At 48.5% G+C, this 24,705-nt stretch overlaps 1 protein-coding gene across 9 annotated transcripts in view; it reads right to left on the reverse strand.

Annotated features, from left to right (window-relative positions):
- The window catches only part of PCNT (pericentrin), a 96,797-nt gene that overhangs the window by 18,692 nt on the left and 53,400 nt on the right, over nt 1-24,705 (reverse strand). For all 9 annotated transcript variants that reach the window (XM_089910081.1, XM_089910082.1, XM_089910084.1 and 6 more), the window contains 8 exons: nt 23,670-23,876; nt 21,448-21,618; nt 13,955-14,836; nt 13,185-13,370; nt 7,054-7,770; nt 6,065-6,161; nt 3,301-3,452; nt 861-1,055 (listed from right to left, as the gene is read on the reverse strand). In XM_089910081.1, coding sequence (XP_089766207.1) covers nt 861-1,055; nt 3,301-3,452; nt 6,065-6,161; nt 7,054-7,770; nt 13,185-13,370; nt 13,955-14,836; nt 21,448-21,618; nt 23,670-23,876 — 2,607 coding nt within the window. The remainder of the gene's footprint in view (nt 1-860; nt 1,056-3,300; nt 3,453-6,064; nt 6,162-7,053; nt 7,771-13,184; nt 13,371-13,954; nt 14,837-21,447; nt 21,619-23,669; nt 23,877-24,705) is intronic.

Genomic DNA, 24,705 nt, shown 5'->3' on the forward strand with positions numbered 1-24,705 from the left:
CGTGTGCAAGGGTGGGGGCGTGTGCGTGTGTGCAGGGGTGGGGGTTTGCGCGTGTGTGCAAGGGCGGGGTGTGTGTGTGCAGGGGTGGGTGCCTGTGCGTGTGGGGGGTAGGGTTTGCACGTGTGTGTATGCAGGGGTGGGGTGTGTGCATGTTTGTGTGCGTGTGAGGGGTGTGTGCGTGTGCATGGGTGGGGTGTGTGCGTGTGTGTGCAGGGGCGGGGTGCGTGTGCATGTGTGTGTGCCAGGTTAGGGTTAGTGTCCACGCAGGGGGCGGTGTCTATACGGGTTAGGGTTAGGGTTAGTGTCCACGCGGGGGGGCGTGTCTTTACGGGTTAGGGTTAGTGTCCACGCGGGGACGGGGGTGTCTATACGGGTTACGGTTAGTGTCCACGCGGGGGGGCGGTGTCTATACGGGTTAGGGTTAGTGTCCACGCAGGGGGCAGTGTCTATATGGGCCACACATGGGCTGACTGCCTCCTGGCCACCTGCTTGGGCCCACCTGCCCCCTTCCCTTAAAGTTGGGGGTCTGCCCACTGCTCCGTCCACACTCCATGGCCGGCTGGCTTCCTTGCACACGGTTCAGCATCGGGCCCTCACCTCCAGGTTGCCCCTCGGCCCGGCCCCCATACCCATGTCTCCATCCAGAGTCTCCCTGCAGGGCTCCAGCCGACCCCTTCCCCACAGCCCCTCCTGGAGACTGGAGCCCAGGGAACGTGAGTGGGAGGGTGGCTGACCAGGCATGGCCTCCCTGCCTGCCGCTGACCCGCCTCTTGCTCCTCTACTCCCACTTCTGGGGCCAAGAAAAGCCCTCAACCAGGTCCATGCCCACTGCTTCTCTTCTGTACCTAGAAGGCCTGTACCTTCTCCCCCTTTGGGGGTCCTGGGGTGGGATGCTCCCTGGGAGCTGGTGCTGCCTCCAGCAGGCCCTGGCCCCCCATCGTGAGGCACCCGAGGGGGGCGCTGGGCTCGCCCCTGCTCAGGATGCTCGGGGGTCCACGGTATTCGGACAGGGCCAGGATGTGGTGGCTCTCGTCACACACCATCTGCAGCAAAGCCTGAAATGGACAAACATTTCAGAGAGGAGGAGAAGCAGCTTGAAACCTCTCACCGTCACTGCCCCGCTGTCACCCGCCAAGGCTCACCAGTCCGCCCCCACGGCCTTTGCACCAGAGACTAGAGTTGCTGCTCTGACCGTGAGGTTCTCAAACCTTCCTCCCCGTAGCTGTCACAGACAAGTAAACCAGCTTTGAACGAGTGAACTTCTGTGTGAGCTGCTCCAGCAAAGGCCCCACAATCCAGCCATCCCGCCTGCACCCTCACAGAAGATGCTCAGCTCAGGGAAATCTACAGCCAAGTCAGCAAGATGCCAGGCACCTCCCCGGCCCTCCCGGGACCACAGCGCCCCACCAGGAGGGAGACCCGAGAACTGCACAGGGACACCTCAGGGGAAAGGCACCTGCGGATGGTACCAGGCCAGCTACTGGCCACTGCAGCCCTCTCACGCCCCCCGGGGCGCCCAGAATATGTGAACACAGGAAGGGGTCTTCCACCCCACCAGGATTTGGAGTGGTAGTTAGAGTGATGGGACATGGGACCTGGGACGTGCACGCCAGCCTTCTGTGCTGCCCATGGAGGCTGAAAGAGGAAGGTGCACCCCACCCAGGGCCACCCTTCTGGATGGCTGGTGCTACGGCCAATGCAGAGCACAAGTGACTGTGACCGTCCTCACACTGCGTGTCAACACAGGTTCCCGCAAGGGGCACGTTAGGGAAACAGAAAAATAGCAACGAAGAGGCCTATGACAAAGAATGACTAGTTACTGAACTAGAAACAGGTCTTCCTCTAACACTAATGACGTGACCAAAAACGTGAAACAGTAACATAAAAGCGCTAGACACCAAACTGTGTACTGTGTTTACTTTACAAGCGGCCATCTTTAACACTCTACAACAATTTCACTTTAAAAACAATGTATGTGATACAGAACGGACACAAATCACAGCCCTGGGGAAGGAGGGGTGGGGAGGCGGGGAGGCTGTATAGTGGACCGGGCCGCAGGCCGTAAACACCTTCTCCTGGGTCATATAAGGACAATAAAAGGTGTTCTGAAAAACACCTCTGGAAAAGAACAGCTGTGACGAGCGAGGTCCTCCGCCCTCGCCAACCGGGCGCACGGCAGCCAGGAGGACGGACGTGGAGCGGCCCCCGGGCCACGGGCACAGTCAGGCCGTGAGATCCCGGAGCCTCCTGCCCTGAGGACCGCGGAGTCACAGGGGGCCTCGGCCTGCAGTCTCACAGCCGCACGTGAACCAGCTGCCCCGTGGGGCCCGTCTGCCCAGCTGACACGCGCTTCCCGGCGTGACGGACCTTCACCAGCGTCGCCGGCCTCAGGGCGGCCAGAGCCGCGACCGCACGAGGCTCCTGAGACTCGGCCCCGCGGCGAGTGGCCCCCGCGCCCCACTGAGGATGGTGCAGCAGAGGGGCCGGCAGGGACACACAAGCCGTCTGACTGACCCAACAGGCTGCTGCGGGGTGGCCGCTCCTGACTTTCTCTCCTGCCACCTCAGCACTTCCGGAAAAGGCTCCAGGGCCTCTGCTAAGTCTCTTTCTTTCTTTTCTTTTTTAATAACTAAGGATCAAGTATTAAACCTCAAAGCCTAAGCATGAAACATTGTCATTAACAACCAAACTTTTTCCTTAAAAATTAGGAATTCTAGTATTTATGTCATATAAAAAATTGAGGAATGCACAAAAAGAAAAAACAGCTAGAAGACACGGCTCCAATTTCAATTCTTAAAGGAATAAAACCAGTTTCATTTCAAATACAATTTCAGAGAAGATTTTACTTAACATCAAAATTGTTTCCTTTGGGAACACTTACTATCTGAATTAGAGAACCCTCAAAGCGTCCTGGGAAAGCTTCCAAAGCCAAACAAGCAAAAACCACAACTGCTTCCCAAAACAGGGTCACGAGGTCTGGCACCTGAACGACACTCAGGAAGACCAATCCAGTTTCGCCTTGCGACTCGGGACAGCGCCACGCGTGCAGGCCCTCTGGGCGCTGTGCTGTGGCAGGCGCTGCGGGAGGAGCTGCCCCCGGCCACAGCGCCCGTGGCCCCCAAGCGTGGCCAGGCCCCACCTGGGACACTGTCCCTGCGGTCCTGCCACAGCGGCGCATCTCCCCCCTTTGAGCCGCTACACAAGGCACAAAGTCGTAGCAGGGCTGAGGCCAGCGCAGCTGCTGACGGGCCAGAGGGGAGGCCCCTCGAGCCCCCTCCCCTGCTCCCCACCAGCTAGTACCTTCACTTGCTTCGGATGGACTTCCTTCTCCTTCCTGGCGCCCAGCGGCCGTCGGAACCTCCGGGGGGTGAGAGGCGCTGCGGGACCAGCAGTGGGTGCTCCCGGTCTTCCCGAGCCTTGGCTTAGTGTCTTTCCAAACCCTGCGCCATCACCTAGAAACACACCGCAGAGTCAGGGCCTAGACCCGCGACTCTGGTGGCGATCCTCGGGGACGGCCCCGAAGCACCGGGAGAGCCACGGCCAGGCCCTCTCACCAAAGGAAACATCGATGGACACCCCCAGACAGTAAAAATGTTTCATAAAAACGTAAGATGAGAGCTACACACGTTAAGTAAGAAAACGTACATTTTGCACGTTTAGCATGTTAATGTCCGTGATTTGAACATAAACCCTCCTGGCAGCTCAGCTCATTTTCACAGATGCGATATGTGTTTCCTCACCCCCCACAGACGGGCAAATCAGCAACTGTGCCGAGCGCCTCGGAGGACGGACGAGAGGGGCAGCGGGACACGAGGAGGGGGCTGAGTGGGAGGACAGGCCCAAAGCACCTGGCCGTGGGGCGGGGGCGCCTGATCTGGGGGTGGGTGCAGAAAAGCCCGGACCGGGCAGCCTGGCTGCGGAGCCCTCAACAGAGTCTCAAATTCGAGACTCCAGGAGCCTCTGTCTGATGGGAGGGGCCTCAAAATAGAGCTCCTAACCTCTCAGAAGCATGCAGCTCCCTGAGCTGTTCCTGAGCCTTGAACTGTGGCCAGTCCAGGAAGGCTTGGAAGCACACACTCTGGAAAACGGAAGGAGGCACACGGTGGGAAAGCAGAGCCCACCATCCCCACCAGCACACAGCTCGGGGAGGGCAGGTGGATCTCGTGGAGCCACTGGCAAGGCCCCTCTGAGCACAGAGCTGCCATCCAGTGAGCCGTTCACGACTGCCCTCTCAGAAGTCTACCTTCTCAAACGTGCCAGGGAACATTCAAACACAAAAGACAGAGAGAAACAGAGACTCAGAGAAAGTGTGGAAGAAACAGAGTAAGGCAGCAAACAGAAGAAAACATCAGAAAAATTAGAGCATCCCCAGAGAAATAAGAAGGGGAGTATCTTTCGGGAAACAAGGGTTAGGGTTAGGAAAGAGGACTAGTCAGAAACTAAAACAGCAAAAATAAAAAGAGTCAATACAAAGCTTAAGAAGTAAAGCTCTGAAAAATCCCTTAGAAATGAGAACAAGAATACAAACATGGAAAATGAGAAAATTAGTACAAGAGGTCCAATATGTGATCAATAAGAATTAACAAGACAGACGAGACAAAACCGTGGGGGAAATGACCAAAGGACGAAGCAGAGTTCTCGGGTGGGAGGACGTGCTCCAGGGGACCATGCGCTGCTCTCATGACACCCGGGTCCAGGACGGTGGGCTCCACGCTCTGAAGGAACCCAACTCCCCACCCAGGGTCAAGCCCAAGTCCAAGATGCCGACATCAGGAAGATGTGAACGTTCAAACACAAAGTGCCCGGCACACGCTTTGCCTCCAGAAACTTGTAGGGGGTCCAACCCGGAAAGCAAGGACCACGTCCAAGACGCAGGGAAGGCCGTCATGGGCAGCGCATACCTGCACTCAAACACGCATCCTCGAAGTGCAGACACTCGGCAGTGATGGGGCAGAAAGTGCAGGTGGGGCCATTTTAGGGAGACGGGAAGGGAAGTGTGTGGGGTGTGCTGCATAAATAAATACTGGAGCAAATTTCTGAAAGTTGAACATGATATCCTCAGGAAACGGCGACTCCAGGCAGGGAAACTGGACGAGAGGCTGCTCCTGGGACACACCTCACAGAACTGCTCAAATTGTTACATCACGCGGCTACTGCTGGGAAGAAGTGAGAGCACCAGCTGAAAAGCTGCTGGCCCCATTCCGCAAATGCCAACATGGCCAGTGAACTGGACTTCACTGCTGCCTTGTCCTCAAAAGCACCCAATGAGCCAATGGTGACTTTTGTCAAAAGTCAAAACACCTTGAGGTGACTGACTTGTAAAAATCTAACAATTATAAAAGAAAGTATAGGGTTAGAAAGTCACGGTGTGGCAGCCATCACAGTGAGAAGGATCCAGGCAAGACCACCAAGAACCATCAATGGAGGTCAAGTGGGTCCGAGCTTGAGGACAGAACGTCCCAGGGTCTCGAAAACCTACCCAGGACATCGGCCATTCAGAAGGAACAGGATGAAACCTGGCAACACAACTGCAGAGTCTAAACTGACCCACATGAAGAGCACGGCACCGCCAGGGCGCTCACGGAGTCCCACGAGATGCACACATGCCGACGAACCTGCCGTGAACATAAAGAGCCAGCCCTCATGGGGTCCAGGCCCGAGCACTGCGCCAGGCACCTGGCCTGCTCTCAGCAGTCTCCAGCCCGCAAAGGACATCTGGATGCATGGTGGCAGCCACTGCTTGTTTCTGTAGAGAGCACTAACGGGACAAAATCTCAGTGAAGTATGCGGACGCGATGCTGCCCTGGGTCAGGGCGGATGTCCTGGCGTGGACTGGACGCCATGAAATACACAGGGACCTTCTCAGGAGTCAAACGACATCAGGTCCTCAAGTAACAGAGCACAAACCCAGAGGGAGACAGAGACACAGAGAGAGAGAGAGAGAGAGAGAGAGAGTGTGCACACGCAACATGGCAAGTTAACACGGGACGTGCGAGGGGGGCACAGGGACTCTGCACCATTCTATACTCTGAAGCTGTAAAAATAAAGTTTGTGACTGACTCACTTTTTCCATCGCTTTTTCCTTCTAACCCAAGAGGAGGTGATCTTGACTTTTCTTGAGAATCAAGAGACGTTATGATAAAATCTTCAACATCTTTCTCCTGTTCAAATAGGTAGATGTTTAAATGGTCATAAAATGATAACGTGTTATATCATGGAACTGAACTTGCCAGATGGAAAACTTGCTAAGTCCTGAATTTATCATCTTCCCACACAGAACTCAAAGTGTTCACAGCTTGTGGACACGAGGCCATACGCTCATAATAATTTAATCAAGTTCACCCACAGTTCTCTAGGAATAGTTTACAAAGTCCCTGGCAAATATTTCAGATTTTCAAAATTCTGCATGATGTAGTAGCATATGGATATGAAATGGAAGCATATGGATATGAAGTGGTCATATATGGATACCTTAAATTACACATGTCCCGTAATTTATTTTTCATTTTATCTAATCTAAGATACACAAAACCTCAAAGTTATGTTAGATAAAATATAATCTAACCCAAAAATGATATATTGAAGTGTTCTTGAAATTAATAACATTATATGTAGAACCTGCTAAACATGATATAGAACTGAAAATAAAACTAAAAAACATCTTCCAGACAAAGAACCCATATGCGGACCACACATGAAGATAGGTTTATGATTATACTCCCCAAAGCCAGTGTGAGTTAGCAAAGTTAGGCCTGTGGTGAATTTCTGAGTAAGAGTAATGCATTTCATGTATTTTTAAAAACAACCAAAGTGCTGTGAATGTTCCTATGACAGTAGACTTGGGTCCATCCTGCAGAACGCTGACTGTCCCTACACTTGCTGACCAGGGGACTGCTCACGCAGGCCTGGCCAACAGGCCACAACAGGAGGTGAGCCAACAACGACTGCAGCTGTGACCCAGCCGTCCACGTAGACACAACCCAGTGGGAACACACTGGGGCCTTGGGCATCCCATGGACCCAAACCAGGACAGCACCCAGGGAGACCACTTACCACAGGCACCCGCTGAGCATGGTCGTCGGTGAAGGGGGCCCCGTCTGCAGCTAACGGAGACCCCGCCCACTTAGGGGCCGTTCCTGCCGCTGACTCGCCCGGGTAACAAAGCAGCCCCAACTGGTCAGCCTGGAGCAGCTGGGTGCTCGTCCTGTCCCACAGGGAGGTGTCCAGACTGCACTGGCTCAGGGCATCCAAGCAGGGTGTGAGGGGCAGGCTAGGGGGGCGCTCAGAGATTGAGTCCTTCCTGACGACCTCAGGGGAGCTCCAGGAGGACAGGTCCATCGTCCTGAGCACTTTCTTCAAGGGCTTGGTCCCCTGGGTGTGGGAGAGGTCACGGGAACACCCGTACAAGCTCCCCTGTGAGCAGAGTGACCTGTCTTGCAAAGCAACCTGCTCTCCTGTGGAAGTATCTGGCACCTCGTTTCGTATCAACGAATCTTGATTTCCAATGATGTCAACTAGATCCCATGTGACATTAAATGCATCAACAGGAGATGATCTGTCAGTTTCTTCACTGTTACTGGAACTATCACTCGCATTATTTCCTAAAACATGTGGAGATTCCACTGCCTGTTGAAACTTAAAGTCCTCTGTCCTGACGTTTTGGAAGCTCATGCAATGTACCAGATGGTTCAGTTTTTCTTGAAGTTGTTTCACCTGATCTATGAGATCAACTTTCCGCAGCTGACAATCTTCCAGTAGTTGTTCCTTACCCTACAGGTAAAAAAGAACATGCATACAGTAAAATAAGTGAATTACATGTTGTCGCGTTTGTTATTTATGAGCCAATTTCAGAGACTGAACAATTAAGGATAAGATTCCATGATGAGCCCTTTGTCCCTCTAGACTCTTAAGATTTCAAGTTTTTTAAAATCCTATGAAAGACAGACTCAAGGCTTAAAGCTCATTGCCTAAAAGGCAACTGTTGGAGAGGCTCCTGGAAGGATGGGAGAGCCGGCAGCACCGGGAACCCCTCTCCTGCCTGGGCAACTACTGCACTGGCAGAATGTACCTGATGTAACTATTCTGGAAGTCTGCAGTCTGCTGAAGGCTTGCAACTTCCAGGGGAAGGTTTGGAGGGTTAAACTGCTCTCAGCTCTTAGCACAGGAACAGCTACCCATTCCCCACCCCAGGACCCAGGAGGCAGCTGTGCATGTGTCCCTGGAGCATCTTGCAGGACCTAGGGTGGGCAAAAAGGACCCTGCCCTCCAAAAACTGGGAATCGGCTCTGAATGATGCTTCTGATCACAGAGGAGCAGGCAGAGAGGCAGGAGGCCACGGCTGTTGCACCTGCCCCCAACTGTTCCAGCCCCTGCCCTTCTGGCTGAAGTGACTTCCAGGGGATTGAAAGGACTGGTGCCCCTTTTTCCCCACCACTGCATTTTTCTCTTTTTCCCTTTGGGGAAAAATTTAAAACTAGGACATTCAAAATCAACTGCATATACAGAGGAAATTCTAAAGTGAATGGGTGTGCCTGGGTAAAGGCACAGGCTCAGAAAGGATCTGAGAACTTAAGTTTACATCTCAAGCTGATCCTTAGCACAAAAACATCAACCAAAAAAAAAAAAAACAAAACACAGTAACAACAACAAAAAAGTAAATACTGAGAAAGAGGGAGAGTCTGATTTCTAGATTTACCACATTAATAGATTAAAAATATTCAGTGTTCGACAACAACAACAAAAATCACGAACAAGGAAGTATGGCCTAGGCATAGGAAATAAGTGAGTCAACAGAAACCATCCCTGAAAAAGACCTGATGATGGATCTACTAGACAAAGACTTTAACACAGCCTTCTTAAAGATGCTCACAGAACTAAGGAAAATGTGAAGTAAAAAAAAAAAAAAAAAAGCATGAACAAAATAGAAATATCAATAAAGAAAAAGAAATGAAATTCTGCAGTTAAAAAGTATAACTGAAATTAAAAACTCACTAAAGGGATTCAAAGGTAGATATGAGAAGGCAGAAGAAAGATTCAGTGGATGCGAAGACAGAACAATGGAGATTATCAAGTCTGGGGAAAAGAAAAAAAAGATTGAGAAAAGTAAGTGGAGCCTCAGGTAACTGTGGGACACCACTGAACAAACCAACATACACATAATGGGAGTCCCAAAAGAAGAGAGAGAGAAGGAAGCAAAGAGAATATATGAGGACATAATGAATGAAAACTTTCCAAACTTGATGAAAGATATGAACATAAATACCCAGGAAACTCGACAAACTCCAAGTAAGATGAACTCAAATAGACCCGCACCAAAGACACATAATAATCAAACTTACACAAAGCCAAAGACAATGAGAAAATCTTGAAAACAGCAAGAGAGAAGTGACTTGTCACATACAAAGGATCCTCGATAAGCTGATCAACAGATATCTCCACCAGAAACTTTGGAGGCCAGAGGACAGTAGGTCAATACAGTCAAAGTGCTAAAAGAAAAAGAACTGTCAACTAAGAATCCTAAATACAGCAAAGCTCCATCAACAGTAGGTTAGAAATTAAGACATTCCTAGATAAACAGAAGTTGAGGGATCTTGTTAGCACTAAAACCTGCCCTGTAAAAAACGTTCAAGAGAGTCCGGCAGGGGAAATGAAAGAACCCTAGACAGTAACTCGAAGCTGTATGTAGAAATAAAGACCTTAATAAAGGTAAATACATGGGCAGTTATAAAAGCTAATGCTATTGTAACAATGGTTTATAACTGCGCTTTTTGTTTTCATCATGAACTAAAAAACTAATATACATATTCCTAAGTTATTGGTCTAAAAGTATTACTGTAACTTTAGTTTCTAACTCCAAGTGTTGTTTTCTACATAATTTAAAAGATTAATGCATTTAAAGGAATTATTAGTTTATGTTTAAAGGCACATAAGTCTAAAGATGGCTTTTTGTTACATCAAAAACCAAAAGGAGTGGGGATGGAGCTACAAAGGAACAGTTTTATGTGTTATTAAACTTAAGCTGGTATAAATTCAAGTCAGAGTGCTTTATGTTAGGATGCTAAATGTGAAAATAGCAAAAGAATATACACAAAGAGAAGTGAGAAAGGAATTTAAACATTTCACCATTTTAAAAAATCAATTAAACACAAGAGAAGAGGGGCTTTCCTGGTGGCGCAGCGGTTGAGAATCCGCGTGCCAATGCAGGGGACACGGGTTCAAGCCCTGGTCCGGGAAGATCCCACATGCCACGGAGCAACTAAGCCCATGCACCACAACTACTGAGCCTCTGCTCTAGAGCCCGTGAGCCACAACTACTGAGCCCACATGCTACAACTACTGAAGCCCGTGTACCTAGAGCCCGTGCTCCACAACAAGAGAATCCACCGCAGTGAGAAGCCCGCGCACCACAACGAAGCATAGCCCCCACTCGCCGCAACTAGAGAAGACCCACGCCCATCAACAGAGACCCAACACAGCCAAAAAAAAAGACACTATCCACAGAGTAAAAATGCAACCCACAAAATGGGAAAAAATATTTGCCAATCATACACCTAATAAGGGATTAATATACCCAGAAATATATAAAGAACTTGTAAAACTCAGTCAAAAAAACATACAACCTGATTCAAAATTTGCCAAAGGACTTGAACAGACATCTCTCCAAAGAACATATACTTGAAAAGATATCCACTATCACTAGTCATTTGAGAAATGCAAATCAAAACTACAATTAGATACACCTCACACCCATTAGGATGACTACTATCAAAAAAAAACAAACCAGAAAGTAACAAATATTGGTGAGGATGTGGAGAACTTGGAACTCTTGTACACTTTTGATGGGAATGTAAACAGGTACAGCCACTGTGGAAAACACTACAGCAGTTCCTCAAAAAATGAGAAGTAGAATTACCATATGATCCAGCCACTCTAGTTCTGGGTATATACCTAGAAGAACTGAAAGCAGGGTCCCAAAGAGGTATTTGCACATCCGTGTTCATAACAGCACTATTCACAACAGTTAAAACGTGGAAGCAGGACTTCCCTGGTGGCGCACTGGTTAAGAATCCGCCTGCCAATTCAGCGGGCACAGGTTCAAGCCCTGTTCTGGGAAGATCCCACATGCTGCGGAGCAACTAAGCCCATGAGTCACAACTCCTGAGACCGCATGCGACAACTACTGAAGCCCACGCGCCCTAGAGCCCGTGCTCTGCAACAAGAGAAACCACCGCAATGAGAAGCCCGCACACCGCAATGACGAGTAGCCCCCGCTCGCTGCAACTAGAGAAAGCCTGCATGCAGCAACGAAGACCCAACGCAGCTGAAAAAATAAATAAATAAATTTGTTTATTTATTAAAAAAAAAAGTGGAAGCAAACCAAGTGTCCATCGACAGATGAATGGATAAGCATACTGTGGTGTATACATACAATGGAATATTATTCAGCCTTAAAAAGGAAGGAAATTCTGATACCTGCTATGACATAGATGAACCTTGATGACATTACATTATGCTGAGTGACATAAGTCAAACACAAGAAAACAAATACTGTGAGATGCCACTTATGTAAACACTTAGCGTATCTCAAAAATCATACGGAAACAGAAAGCATAACGGTGGTTGCCAGGGCCTGGGGGAAGGAGGAAATGGGAGTCATTGTTTAAATGAGTAGTTTCAGTTTTACAAGATGAAAAGAGCTATGGAGATGCATGGTCACACAACATTATAAACGTATTTAATACGAATGAACTATACGTTTAAAAATGATTAAGATGTAAATTGTACACATATTTTGCCACACACGACACAAAAAGAGGCAACTGTTATAACCTATTTCTGTGGCAATTTATTGAGGATGTAAGTTTCTTGTTTTTGGGTTTTTTTAAGGAAAAAGGCCTGGAAGGTTCTATATGCAAACATTGGAAAACACAGAATTGTAATTTATGGAATGAATTTGGAATTTCCTTGTCAGTGTGTAACTCCTAAAAATTTGGCGACCAGCTCAGGATATCCCAGGGCCGAACTCTCTTTTAAGAATTTAAAGAAATGTTCTTATCACAAGGATGCTGAGACAAGTTTGCTACACAGAGTAGGTGAAGGTTCCCTCCAAACAGAATGTATTTCCTGAGGGCATCTGATAAACACATGACATCAGATGCAGGCTTCCTCTATCAAAACTGCAGACCCAGGGCTTCCCTGGTGGCGTAGTGGTTGAGAGTCTGCCTGCCAATGCAGGGGATGCGGGTTCGTGCCCCGGTCCGGGAAGATCCCACATGCCGGGGAGTGTCTGGGCCCAGGAGCCATGGCCGCTGAGCCTGCGCGTCTGGAGCCTGTGCTCCGCAACGGTAGAGGCCACAACAGTGAGAGGCCCGCGTACCGAGAAAAAAAAAAAGGAAAAAAACCCTGCAGACCCAGGCCCAGAGGCCTGTGTGCTGTGGGATTCAGAATCTTCCAATTACCAACACGGTGCATGTGGCCCGTGGCACATCCCAGGAGCGCCCCCAGGAGGTGAGGGGCTGGAACACCCAGCGAAGTGTGCAACGTCCACACCAGCAGGGTGAGTGGCTCACGAGAGCCCGCATCTGAGCAGGCTTCAGAACCAAGCCCACTTTTGGTTCTCAAACATCTCAGCTCTGCAACAATTTGATGCTGCCGACCTGCACCCTCCCCACCCTGGAAAAGAAAAGGCAGCCTTCTTGTAGCTTCTCTCCTGGTGAGCAGAATTTAAAACTGTTGAATCGTAGATTACTCTGCTCTTCTTTGCTGGGAGGACAAGTGAAAACATGTAGGGAAAACACCTGAGGTTCAAGCAATAAATGTGAAGCCTTTGCAAGTGATGAAGGTTGTGGAGGCAGCACAGCTGTGGGCAACTGTCCTCACACGGAAAATCCAGACACAAGCCCTGAAGCCCACTTAAATCCTACTGGTATCAACTATGAGGAAAAAGTAACTGACTGCTCACTTTTCACAGCCGATTAGACCGTGGGAAATGTGCGTTTAAACCAAACATGTGGGAAATCTCAAAACGGATCTGACCAGCACTGCCAGAGCGGCGGGCCTGGAGAAGGCGCCCCTGGCTGCGGTCCTCGTAACCTGCCGTCGCAGCAAAGACGTCGAGGGGGTGTCTACCCGTGACCAGCTGCCGTGTCCTGTGCCCCCCCCAACCCCCGAACATGCCCAGGCACCTTCGCTGTTCCCGACACTCCGCTCTCTGCAGGCAGGCACATTTCCTTTTTCACTAACAGCAGCTCAGACTCCAGTTGCCGCTGGCAGACCGCGAGCACCGACATCACGCTGTCCTGCTGGCTGAGACCTGCGCGGGCCAGCGTCGGCAGGGCTTTGGCCAGCTGCGGATCCTCCTTAATAGGGCTCTGTGATGAGCAGAGAAAACAAGGACAATGCTTATGAGCACACAGCCGAAGGCATCGCAAAGTCAGAAGTGCAGTGAGGCTACCTCAGAGTCCCAGGAGCTCTGCAGCCGGAGCACCAGCCAGCAGGCGCCGAGGGAGAGCCCACAGCTCAGGGCCAGGATCACACACATGCATGGAGCAGGAGACCAGCGGTGCACACAGCAGGTCAGCAGGTGCTGGAGCTGGGCAAGCCACGAAGACGGCCCCCAGCAGACACGGAGCACAGCACAGCTGCCCCCCAGCTCCCCACATGCACCCCCAGATCCCAGACACACGCCAGCTCCCCACCTCTATCCCCAGCTCCCCAGACACACCCCAGATCACCACCTGCACCCCCAGCTCCCAGACACATGCCAGCTCCCCACCTGTACCCCCAGATCCCCAGACACACCCTGACCCCCCACCTGCACCCCCAGCTCCCCAGACACACCCCAGGTCCCCACGTGCACCCCCAGATCCCCGGACACACCCCGGCTCCCCACATGCACGCAGCTCTCTGCACACAGAGGCTGCGCCACCTGTGGCCTGATGAAGAAGGAGCCCACCTGTGGGTTACCGCCATGGCCGTGGGGGGCCTCAGCCAGCCACCTGCCACACACGTCCTGTTCCGCCTCTTCGTGGCAGGAGGCCTCTTCTCCCCAGGATGCCCGCCACCCGGAACTGCCTGCCACTTGGGCCCCGTGCGCCTGCCGCTCGTCCGGCTCCTTCTGGCACCTCAGGAAGCGCTGGTTGAGCGCCTGCAGCTGGCAGCTGAGGCGGACGCACTGCGCCCGGAGCCGCTGCAGCTCGGGGGGCTCCCCAGAGGCCGCCAGGAGCTGCTGCTCTAGGGCGCAGCGGAAGCGGGCCACGGCCGCCAGGATGGCCTCCAGCTCGGCAGAGTGGGCTGACTTCTGCCGGTGCAGAGCATCGATTTCTAACTCTCTCTCTGCGATCTTTGCTTCCTTGGCTCGCAGGGCAGCTTCAAACTCGCGGATCTGGGAGGCCAGGGCCTGGACCTCGGCCTCCCTGAGGGCGGCGCCGGGCCCCGACGCGGCCAGCTGCCGCACGGCCACCTCCTCTGCGGCCTGCAGGCGCTGCTGGAGGGCCTCGAGGGCCTGGCCGTGCCCGCGCTCCTGCTCGGCCAGCAGCCGGCTCAGGGCCTCCTTGGCCTCGAGGGCGGCATGCAGCTCGCCCTCCAGCTCCGCGCAGGCCTTGGCTCCTTCGGCCGGGAGGCCCAGCAGCTCGCTCTGCAGGCTGGCGGCTCTGCCGTCACCGGCCTGGGGCGCTGCGGGTCCCCCGAGTGGGAGCTCCCTCTGCAGTTTCTCGATGACCTCATGGAGCTGTTCAATCTCCTGTGCTTTATCCTTCTGTAACCTCTCTTGGTTCTCTCGCAAATTCTCAATAATGGATTTCAGCTCTTCAATTTCAGAACTTCTGTTATACGCAACCTGAAGAAAAAGCACATTTCAGAGGCAAATGACATACATCAACTTCAGAAGTTCCCCTTTCCACTTACAGCTGGGCCTGAACTCATTCTTACAGAAGTGGAGACTTCGCATCTTAAGAGTAGCTGTGGAAGTAACTAACAACATCACCAAATGACACTAAGATCTGAAGAACACCCAGAACACCCAGCTGCTTCAAGTACGTCAAAATGGTCAAACATTCGTATCTGCAGTTGCTGCTTTGCTGCTCGTTCAAACGCTTCATTAAGGCCACACCCATTGCTGCGACAGACCCCGACCCTCGGCTGCCAGGGTTCAGGGGAAGCTCTAACTTGGCCACGTCTCAGTCGATGACACTACACATGAATGTTTTCACCACCTTTTAAATGTCTATTTTCTTAGCATTTAAACAACTTTGATTTGTTTGATTTTCCTAAAGGGGTATTTAGATTTTAGGTGTCATTCTAACACCAGAATAGGAATAAAAGTGAGAAGATCGGCTGAGGGAGTTTGCAGTCATGAAGAACATGAATGAGCCAGAGCACACAGCACGCTTTCCACACCGTGCACTGCGGGGATGCGGGGACTCAACATAGCGGGCATCAAACGATGCTTCTACTTGTGCTATTTAATCTAATTCTCAACAATTTTAAGATAAGAAATGTTATTGTTCCTACTTAAAAGATGAGGCAGTTGAAATCTAGATATGAAATATCTCGCCAAGACCACAAAGACAGTAAATGGAAAATCAGAATTGAAATCTGTGCCAATATGGCTCCAAATTACATTCTCTTAAGATTACATCAATAGTAGTGACCAAAAAATTTAAAAGTTCTAACCAATCTGTGTTCTAGTTAACAACTTTCAAGCAATTGATTATAGTAACATCTTATACATCCTAAAAATTAAGAGTTTCACACAGTTCTTGGTTTCACTAGTACTACTTAACCATTACTTCAAACACAAATCCAAACCTGGCCCATAGGGAAAACAAAAATAAGAAAACTGAGGTTTGGTTTTGGTTTGGATGGCGTAAGCTGTACATCACACTCAGCACATCTGACGCCACTGCACGTAGTTGGCAAAAGAAAAGTTCTCAGTGTGAGGCAAGACCCTCTACCCAGCCCCACGCTGTGTGCTGCACAGACCCAGGTCTCCCCACCCACAGACGACTGAAGGGAGTCGGGGGGTAACTCTGTCTGCATGCGTTTGGCCCGATGCACTCAGCACACTGAGATGAAAACGTGTGCACAACAGAAGCGCCAAAGTCACAACACAAGCACCACACTTTATCAAAGCTAGCACGTGAAAGTGGTGTTAAAAAGTAAGGCACTAAAATCTAAAATAAGTCCTCTAAGGTACAGTGCAGTTGGAGCAAGTGAGGAAGCAGAGGCGCAACGATGTTCACAAAGCCCAGAGAGGGAAGAACAGAACTGCAGTTGCAGAACACAGAAAAAGGGCCAGAACACGTGTGTCGCATCTCCCTGAATGCGGGAGGAGCGGTGCCTCTGACACGCGACAGTGCACAGTGCACGGGACAGTGCCACGCACCCCAGGCAGCTAAGAGTGAGGCTCAGAGGGTGCTTCTCTCTCAGCCAGCGGATTCTGTGGGCATCTGGAGAGTCAGCACCAGCACGGCGTCACAGAGGGCCCACGGAGCTCCACAATGGGCACGCAGACCGACTCCGTGAAACCCAGAGGTACATCCCACCCGCCTACAGGCCCAGGACGTCATGCTGGGGATTCTGATGCAGCAAAGGCTACCAGATGGGGGAGTTTCCATCTTTCAGGCTGTGCCATCAGGCAGTGCAGCCAGATGAGGCCGAGAAGAGGGAACTGGGGCAGCCAGGGCTGCCAGGGCTCTGGAGAGAAAAAGACAACAGACAGAGAAGCAGGGAAGGGAAACCAAACTTCATGTGATCTCTACAGGCAAGACAGAGTGCAAACTTCAAGTCCGACCAACATGACGACCACTAAAAGAAAAATCTCACTGTTTTGGGAAGCAAGAGTTTCCACAACATTATTTGCAGAATAACAAGGATGCAAATCAAAATTATTAAAAAAAAAATCAGCATCACGTGGCCGACTCTGACATGAAAAGACAACCAGTGACAACTAAAACTGAGATGACAAAAATGCTGGAAGAAGCAAATAAGGATGTTATAACTGTGTTCAAGGACATAAAGGTAAGCATGTTCATGATAAACAAAAAGATAGGAAATTTAGAAAATCACTCCAATGGGCTTGAGAAAATCCTGAACATGACAGAGTTCAAACTCTGAAGAGTCACAGACATTATCCCATCAGAGGAAAAGAATTATAAAAAATGCACACAGTTTCCAATACCCATAGGACGATGTAAAAGGTATGGCGTATTTGTAACTGGAGCTCTAGAAGAGAATGATGCAAAAAAATACCTCAATAAATAATGGCCCAAAACTTCCCAATGCGAAATATTAATTTGAACAATCCCATAAGTATTGAGGAAACTGAATCTGTAATTTAAAAACAAAAAGAGAACTTGCCAGGCCCAGATGGTGTTACTCAACAATTAACACATTATTGACAGGAGACATATTAATACGTCTTTTGTTACCCGAATGTTATTGACTGGAGATGTATCAATACGTTTTTAGAGAGTGATACAATTAACATCACTGCGCAAAGATGCTAAAGCTTAAAACGGATCAAGGGTTCATTATACAACTTACAATTGTCATTATCATTCACATTTTGCTCTGTTAGGTTTTTGTTCCAACATTGTGTATATTATAAATGTAAAAATTTCAAAAATGACGTCTCGTGAAATTTTGAGTGAAGAAGAATTTTTCAGTGAATTTTTGCAGATACTTTCTCTGACTGTCCAAGCAACATATATACTAGTGTCTCAGAAAATGGTAATTCTTCAGAATATAGTTCTGATTCAGATGATGTGAATATTAGATCAACAAAAAGACAGAAAACCTTAGTGATTAATTCCAATACGGAAAGTGAAAATGAAACTCATGGTGCTGGAGAATGCTCCTTTGCTTCTACAGAAGCACAGACTGAAGACAACATTTCACAAAAATTAGGAGACTTTACAGGTGCATTAGGTGTAACCATTGTAATAACCTGCAAAGTGTTACTGAAATAACAGAATTATTTCAGGCTGGCCAAAATAAAAATCGCCGGCCACAGGTGTTAGTTTCTGCAAAAATCCCCCCATCAGTAACGAGTTAAATAATAAATAGCACTAATGAACAATCTTTTACAGAAAACAGAAGAGGCAACAATTCATTCAGTGAGGCCAATATTACCCTGATACCAAAACCAGACAGATATCACAAGAAAACTACAGACCAATATCCATGATGAATATATAAATTCTTAATAAAACACTAGTAAAGGGGCTTCCCTGGTGGCGCAGTGGTTGAGAGTCCGCCTGCCGATGCAGGGGACACGGGTTCGTGCCCCGGTCCAGGAAGATCCCACATGCCACGGAGTGGCTGGGCCCGTGAGCCATGGCCGCTGAGCCTGCGTGTCCGGAGCCTGTGCTCAGCAATGGGAGAGGCCACAACAGTGAGAGGCCCGCGTACCGCAAACAAACAAACAAACAAACAAAACACTAGTAAATAGAATTCAGCAGATATAAAAGAACCATACACCATGACCGAGTGGGGTTTATTCCAGGGATTCAGGGCTGGTTCAATATTTGAAAATTCATCAATATAATCTACCATATTAGAATTTAATGTTAAATAAAACACACCGTATTTTAAATTAAATGAACATATCATTTAAGATAGCACAACAAAAAATAAAGTACCTAGATATAAATCTAACAAAATATATACAGGATATATAAAATTGAAAACCACATATCACTGAAAGAAATCCAAGAAGACAAATAAATGGAGACTTACACCATGTTCATGGTTTGGAAGACACAAAATTGTTAAGGAAGTGCTAATCCCTATCCTTTTCAAACAATTCCAAAACACTGAAGAGGAGGGAACACTCCCAAGCTTATTCTGTGAGGTCATCAGTACCCTGATACCAAAACCAAAAAAAGACACTACCAAAAAAGACAGTTATGGCAATATCTCTAATGAATATAGATGTAAAAATCCTCAATAAAATATTAGCAAACCAATCCAACGATACATTAAGAAATCACACACAATGATCAAGTGAGATTTATTCCAGGGATGCAAGGAGGATTCAATATCTGTAAATCAACCAATATGATACACCACATTCCCAAAAGGAAGGATAAAAATACACAATCGTCTCAATAGATGCAGTAAAAGCATGTGCCAAAATTCAACATCCATTCATGATAAAAACTCTCATCAAAGTTAGTAAAGAGGAAATATATCTCAATATAATAAAGGCCATTTATGACAAATCCACAGCTAACATCATATTATTGGTGAAAAGTTGAAAGCCTTCCCTCTAAAATCAGGAAAAAGACAAGAATACCTACTCTTGCTACTTCTATTTATCATAGTATTAGAAGTCCTAGCCACAGCAATCAGACAAGAAAAAGAAATAAAAGGCATCCAAATTGGAAGGGAAAAACTAAAACTATCGCTATTTGCAGATGATGTTAATACTTTATATAGAAAACCCCAAAGTCTCCAACAAAAAACTATTAGAACTAAACTGAAATCAGAAAAGTTTAAGGATACAAGATTAATATACAGAAATCTATTGCTTTTTCTATACATTAATAATGAAGTACCAGAAGAGAAAGAAAACATCAAAAAGAATAAAATACTAGGAATAAACTTATCTGAGGAGGTGAAAGACCTCTACTCTGAAAACTATAAAACGCTGATGAAGGAAACTGAAGATAATACAAAGAAATGGAAAGATATTCCATGATCAGAGATTGGAAGAATACTGTTAAAATGTCTATAGTACCTAAAGCAATCTACAGATTTAATGCACTCCCTATGAAAATACCCACGACAGGTTTCACAGAACCAGAACAAATAATCCTAAAATGTATATGGCACCACAGAAAACACCAAATTGCCAAAGAAATTTTGAGAAAAAGAACAAAGCTGGAGGTACCATGCTCCCTAACTTCAGACTACACTATGAAGCTACAGTAATCAAAACAGCATGGTACTGGCACAAAAACAGACACACAGATCAATGGAACAGAATACAGAGCCCAGAAATAAACCCACACCCTTATGGTCAATTAATCAACAACAAAGGAGGCAAGAATATACAATGGAGAAAAGACAGCCTCTTTAATAAGTGGTGCTGAGAAAACGGGACAGCTACATGTAAAAGAATGAAATTAGAACATTCTCTAATACTATATACAAAAATAAATTCAAAATGGATTAAAGACCTAAGTGCACAGGACTTCCCTGGTGCTGCAGTGGTTAAGAATCCACCTGCCAATGCAGGGGACACGGGCTCAATCCCTGGTCCGGAAAGATCTCACATGCCACGCAGCAACAAAGCCCATGTGCTACAACTACTGAGCCTGCACTCTAGAGCCCGTGAGCCACAACTATTGAAGCCCGCACGCCTAGAGCCTGCACACCTCAACTACTGAGCCCATGCACTTCAAATACTGAAGCCCATGTGCTCTAGGGCCCACGTGCTACAACTACTGAGCCCGTGTGCTGCAACTACTGAAGCCCACGCACTGCAACAAGAGAAGTCACTGCAATGAGAAGCCTGCGCATGGCAACAAAGAGTAGCCCCCACTTGCCGCAACTAGAGAAAGCCCGTGCACAGCAACGAAACCAAACAGCCAAAAATTTAAAAAATAAAAATAAGTTAAAAAAAATATATATATATAGCTCCATAAAAACTGTAAAAAAAAAAAAAAAGAAAAAAGACCTAAATGCAAGACCGGAAACCATAAAACTGCTAGAGGAAAACACAGGCAGAACACTCTTTGACATAAATTATAGCAATATTTTCTTGGTGCTGTCTCCTAAAGCACAGGAAACAAAAGCAAGAATAAACAAATGGGACCTAAATAAACTTAAAAGCTTTTGCACGGCAAAGGAAGCCATCGACAAAATGAAAAGACAACCTACACTGAATGGCAGAAAATATTTACAAATATTAGGACCAATAAAGGGTTAACATCCAACATATATAAACCGTTCATACAACTCAACATCAAAAACACAAACACCGGGCTTCCCTGGTGGCGCAGTGGTTGAGAGTCTGCCTGCCGATGCAGGGGACACGGGTTCGTGCCCCGGTCCAGGAAGATCCCACATGCCGCAGAGCAGCTGGGCCCGTGAGCCATGGCCGCTAAGCCTGCGCGTCCGGAGCCTGTGCTCTGCCACGGGAGAGGCCACAACAGTGAGAGGCCCGTGTACCGCAAAAAAAAAAAAAAAAAAAAAGATCTAATATTCTAATCGATTTAATAATTATTAAAATCACTTTGAAAGATTTAAAGTACGTGCCAGAAAAACTTACTGTCCTATAATCCACATAGAAATGTTAAAATTACAAAGCGTACACAGTAGTGACAAGCCCACAAACTGTATCGCTTGGATGTCCTGTCCTCCACACAGAAGCGCAGGGGAGGCCACCAGCAGACACGGAGCAGTGAGGGGACACTCCCACAAGGCCCGTCCCACACGCACCTCGTCCTCATGCTGCAGCAGCGTCCTGTGCACCGCCTCCAGCTGGACTTCTGCATCGTCAGGACGGTTGCCCGCAGGTGACCCCAGGCATTTGCCCTCATCCAGTTTAGACTGCAGTGTGGACACCAGGAGCAAGTTACTCATCTGCTGTTCCTGTAATGCCTCTTTGTCCTGTTTAAGAAAAAAAGATTTATTTTAGGCAAGTGTTTCAGGAAATTGGGGGCCTCAAACTGCAGCTTGTTATTAAAGTGTAGGTCATCCTCAGCCCTTCTGGAGCACACCTGCGCACACCTGCACATGCCAGACACACCATCCACAGACCCAGCCATGCTCCAGAGCAGATGCCTGCCTAGTGGAGGGTGCAGCCCAAACAGAGCCGCCACGTGCGCCCGAGATTCCACTGCAAGGAACTTATCCCAGTCATTATTCAACAAGGTACCAAAAGGGTCTCCAGACTGTCAGCAAATTGTTTTAACTGGGAAGAACCTGACAAAGCACAGGGCAATGGCTGACAACACATCCACGCAATGAGTGTTAGCAGCCCAGTAAAAAGTTTTCAAGGAACATTTACTATGGATGGAATGGTCACAGCACATTAAGTAGGGAAGAAATAGGCATCCAAAATTGTACACATGGTCCAACTTTGCAGAGGAAAAAAAAGGCATTTTCTACAGCCTGGTGCCTAATAAGCTCGGTAGCTGTTGGCTGGAGGAGGGAGCCGCCCAGAACTGTCCCCAAGCAAGGGGGGACAGAGCGAGCCGCTGGCTGACTCAGGAGCCACGGGGCCTGTGCTGGACGTCCTTTCCACACAGCACATCCTCAAGAAGGGGCCTGGGCTTCACCTAGTGGTTCTCATCAGCATTTTCAAACCAAACACACCTGATAAAACCCTCCTCCTTGAGCCAGGGTTTTCTTAGGGCCAAAACGATTCCAAAATAAAATTTCTTATTGAGCCTCAGACTTTCAAGTAACCTTTAAACCCCCAGTGACACGAGATACAAGAAACTTGGATTCCTTCAGGCTAAATGCTCAAAGGAGGGGCAGCGCTGACTGGAAAGGCCCTCCTACGCTGCCCTGCCCCACTCCCAATCAGGGGACCTGCCCACACGCAGCTTTCCCACCTCATCTTAAACTCTTAGACACAAGAACATGCACATCCCTGAGGCGTAATTCCAAACTACAACTAGAAGAACTATCACCGGAGGTGTTTTCACTGAGGAGCTGACACAAATTCCTTACTCAAAAGTTAAAATAATTATAACTAGGCTCTATGTAAAGTATTTAATAAAATAAGCTTTCTAAACCTAAAATCTTGAAGATTTACTTAATTACTAGCGATAAACTCAAGAGTACTTGAGAGACAAAGGAGTGCTATAAAACTGGTATGAAATGTTATTACACTAAATGCGACACTGTGATGTGCAATGAGAAACACGCACCTCGTCTCTGTCCGATGCCTGGCACAGAGCGCCTGACACCTTGGTGCTCCCTGAGCGATGAGAGTGACGAAGGTGCCCTACATTCCCAACAAGCCCCTCCAGCCACATCTGAGTCTGTGTCACAGAGGTGACTTTGGGGAAGCCCCAGGCCACTGGGGCTGTTTGCCAGGGGAACTGACCATGGGATTAAAGGGTCAGAACTTTCAGTCCCAGCCCTGGCCTCCAGGGAGGGGAGAGGGGCTGAAGGGTGAATCCATCACCAATGGCCAATCATGGCTGCATGATGAAGCCTCCATAAAACCCAAAAGGATGGGTTTCCAGGAGCTTCTGGGTCAGTGCGCCCTCCCCACCTGCCCTCTGCACCCTCCACCCGGCTGTTCCCCAATTGCATCCTTTTATGGTAAACTGGCAACCCAGTAAGTAAAGTGTTTTGAGTTCTGTGAGCCACTCTAGCAAATTCGTTGAAACCCAGGAGGGGGTCGTGGGATCCTCAACTTATAAAAGTTGGACCTGAGGTGGGCATCTGGGTGCGGGGACAGTCCTGTGGGACTGAGCCCTTAAGCTGCGGGGTCTGACGCCATCTCCAGGTAGGCAGTGTCAGAGTTGAGCTAAGTCGCAGGACACCCAGCTGGGGTCGCCGGGGACTGGGGAGACCCCCACACGCTTGGTGACCCTGTGTCCACAGTGGAGCAGTCAGAGCTGGGGGTCTGCAGTGAAAAGGAAGCCCCGCCACAGCAGCTTCCCCCCCGGCCGCCCCCCTCCGCCCTGGGACCACACACTCGCCTGCTCCAGGTCCCTCGCAGCTTTCCGCTGTCGCTCCAGTTCTCCCTGGAGCTGCATCAGTTTTCTTGTGGTGCTGGCGTTCGTCTCCTGCAGACGTTTTATCTCCTCTTCCTGGATTAATACTTGTCTATCTGCCAACTCTTTCTTTATAATCAGTTCATTAAGTCCATCTGATTTTTCTCTCAATTTTTCTTCTAACAATTCAATCTAAAAACCACAGAAAATGCTTCAGAAACAATAGTTTAAAAAAAAAATCCCACCTTGCAAAGTAAAGAGAGTACAACAACACAACTGTGAGAAAACTGATCCTCTACATGGTTTTCTAGACCCACGCTGCACAGTGAAGCCTGGTGAAAGAATACGACAGAATTCTCTCTGTAAAATGATACAAAAAAAATAACACAGAATTTGTTAGTAAAATAAAATAAATTGTGGGAGGAAGGAATGGAAAGCCACTGAGCAGTAAAAAAAAAAGAACCAAGCACAGATAGATACAGCACCGCCTGGGTCAGGGTCGAGAAGCAGGCTGAGTGCAAAGGTTACATATGGTCCATTTGCACAACAGCCTGGAAATTACAAAGCTGTGGAGAGAGCGCGGGTTAGCGGGTGGGAGGGAGTGGGCGCCATCTCCTGTCTGCACGTCCACACCCTGGCTGGGGCCTCCTGGAGGACATCACCATGGGGGAAACTGGTCTTATTTCCTCTAACTGCAAGTGAATCCACAATCATCTCAAAGTAATTTTAATTTTTAAAAAGAATAAGCAAATCAACTCCAGCGACCTCAGACAGGAAGAAGCAGACAGATCCGACCCCAAGCAGAAGGAAGCAAGAAAAACAAACCAGAGACAGGGCCCCGTGCACCAACCCCTCCCTGTCTGGTCATGCAGAGAACAGGCGAGGGGCGGCAGCACCGAGGGAGCAAACGGACGACGAACAGACACAGACAAGCACGGAGCACTCGCACCTCACCATCCAGCTGCACCGGTGGTCATTTTCGTGTACATGAAAGGCAAAAAAGGGTTTAAAGGTAAAGCTT

The sequence above is a fragment of the Delphinapterus leucas genome, chromosome 4 (genome assembly GCF_059928025.1).
Source record: "Delphinapterus leucas isolate spDelLeu-1000000601 "Yukka" chromosome 4, BTC_Dleu_Yukka2, whole genome shotgun sequence".
NCBI classification, from domain to species: Eukaryota; Metazoa; Chordata; class Mammalia; order Artiodactyla; family Monodontidae; genus Delphinapterus; species Delphinapterus leucas.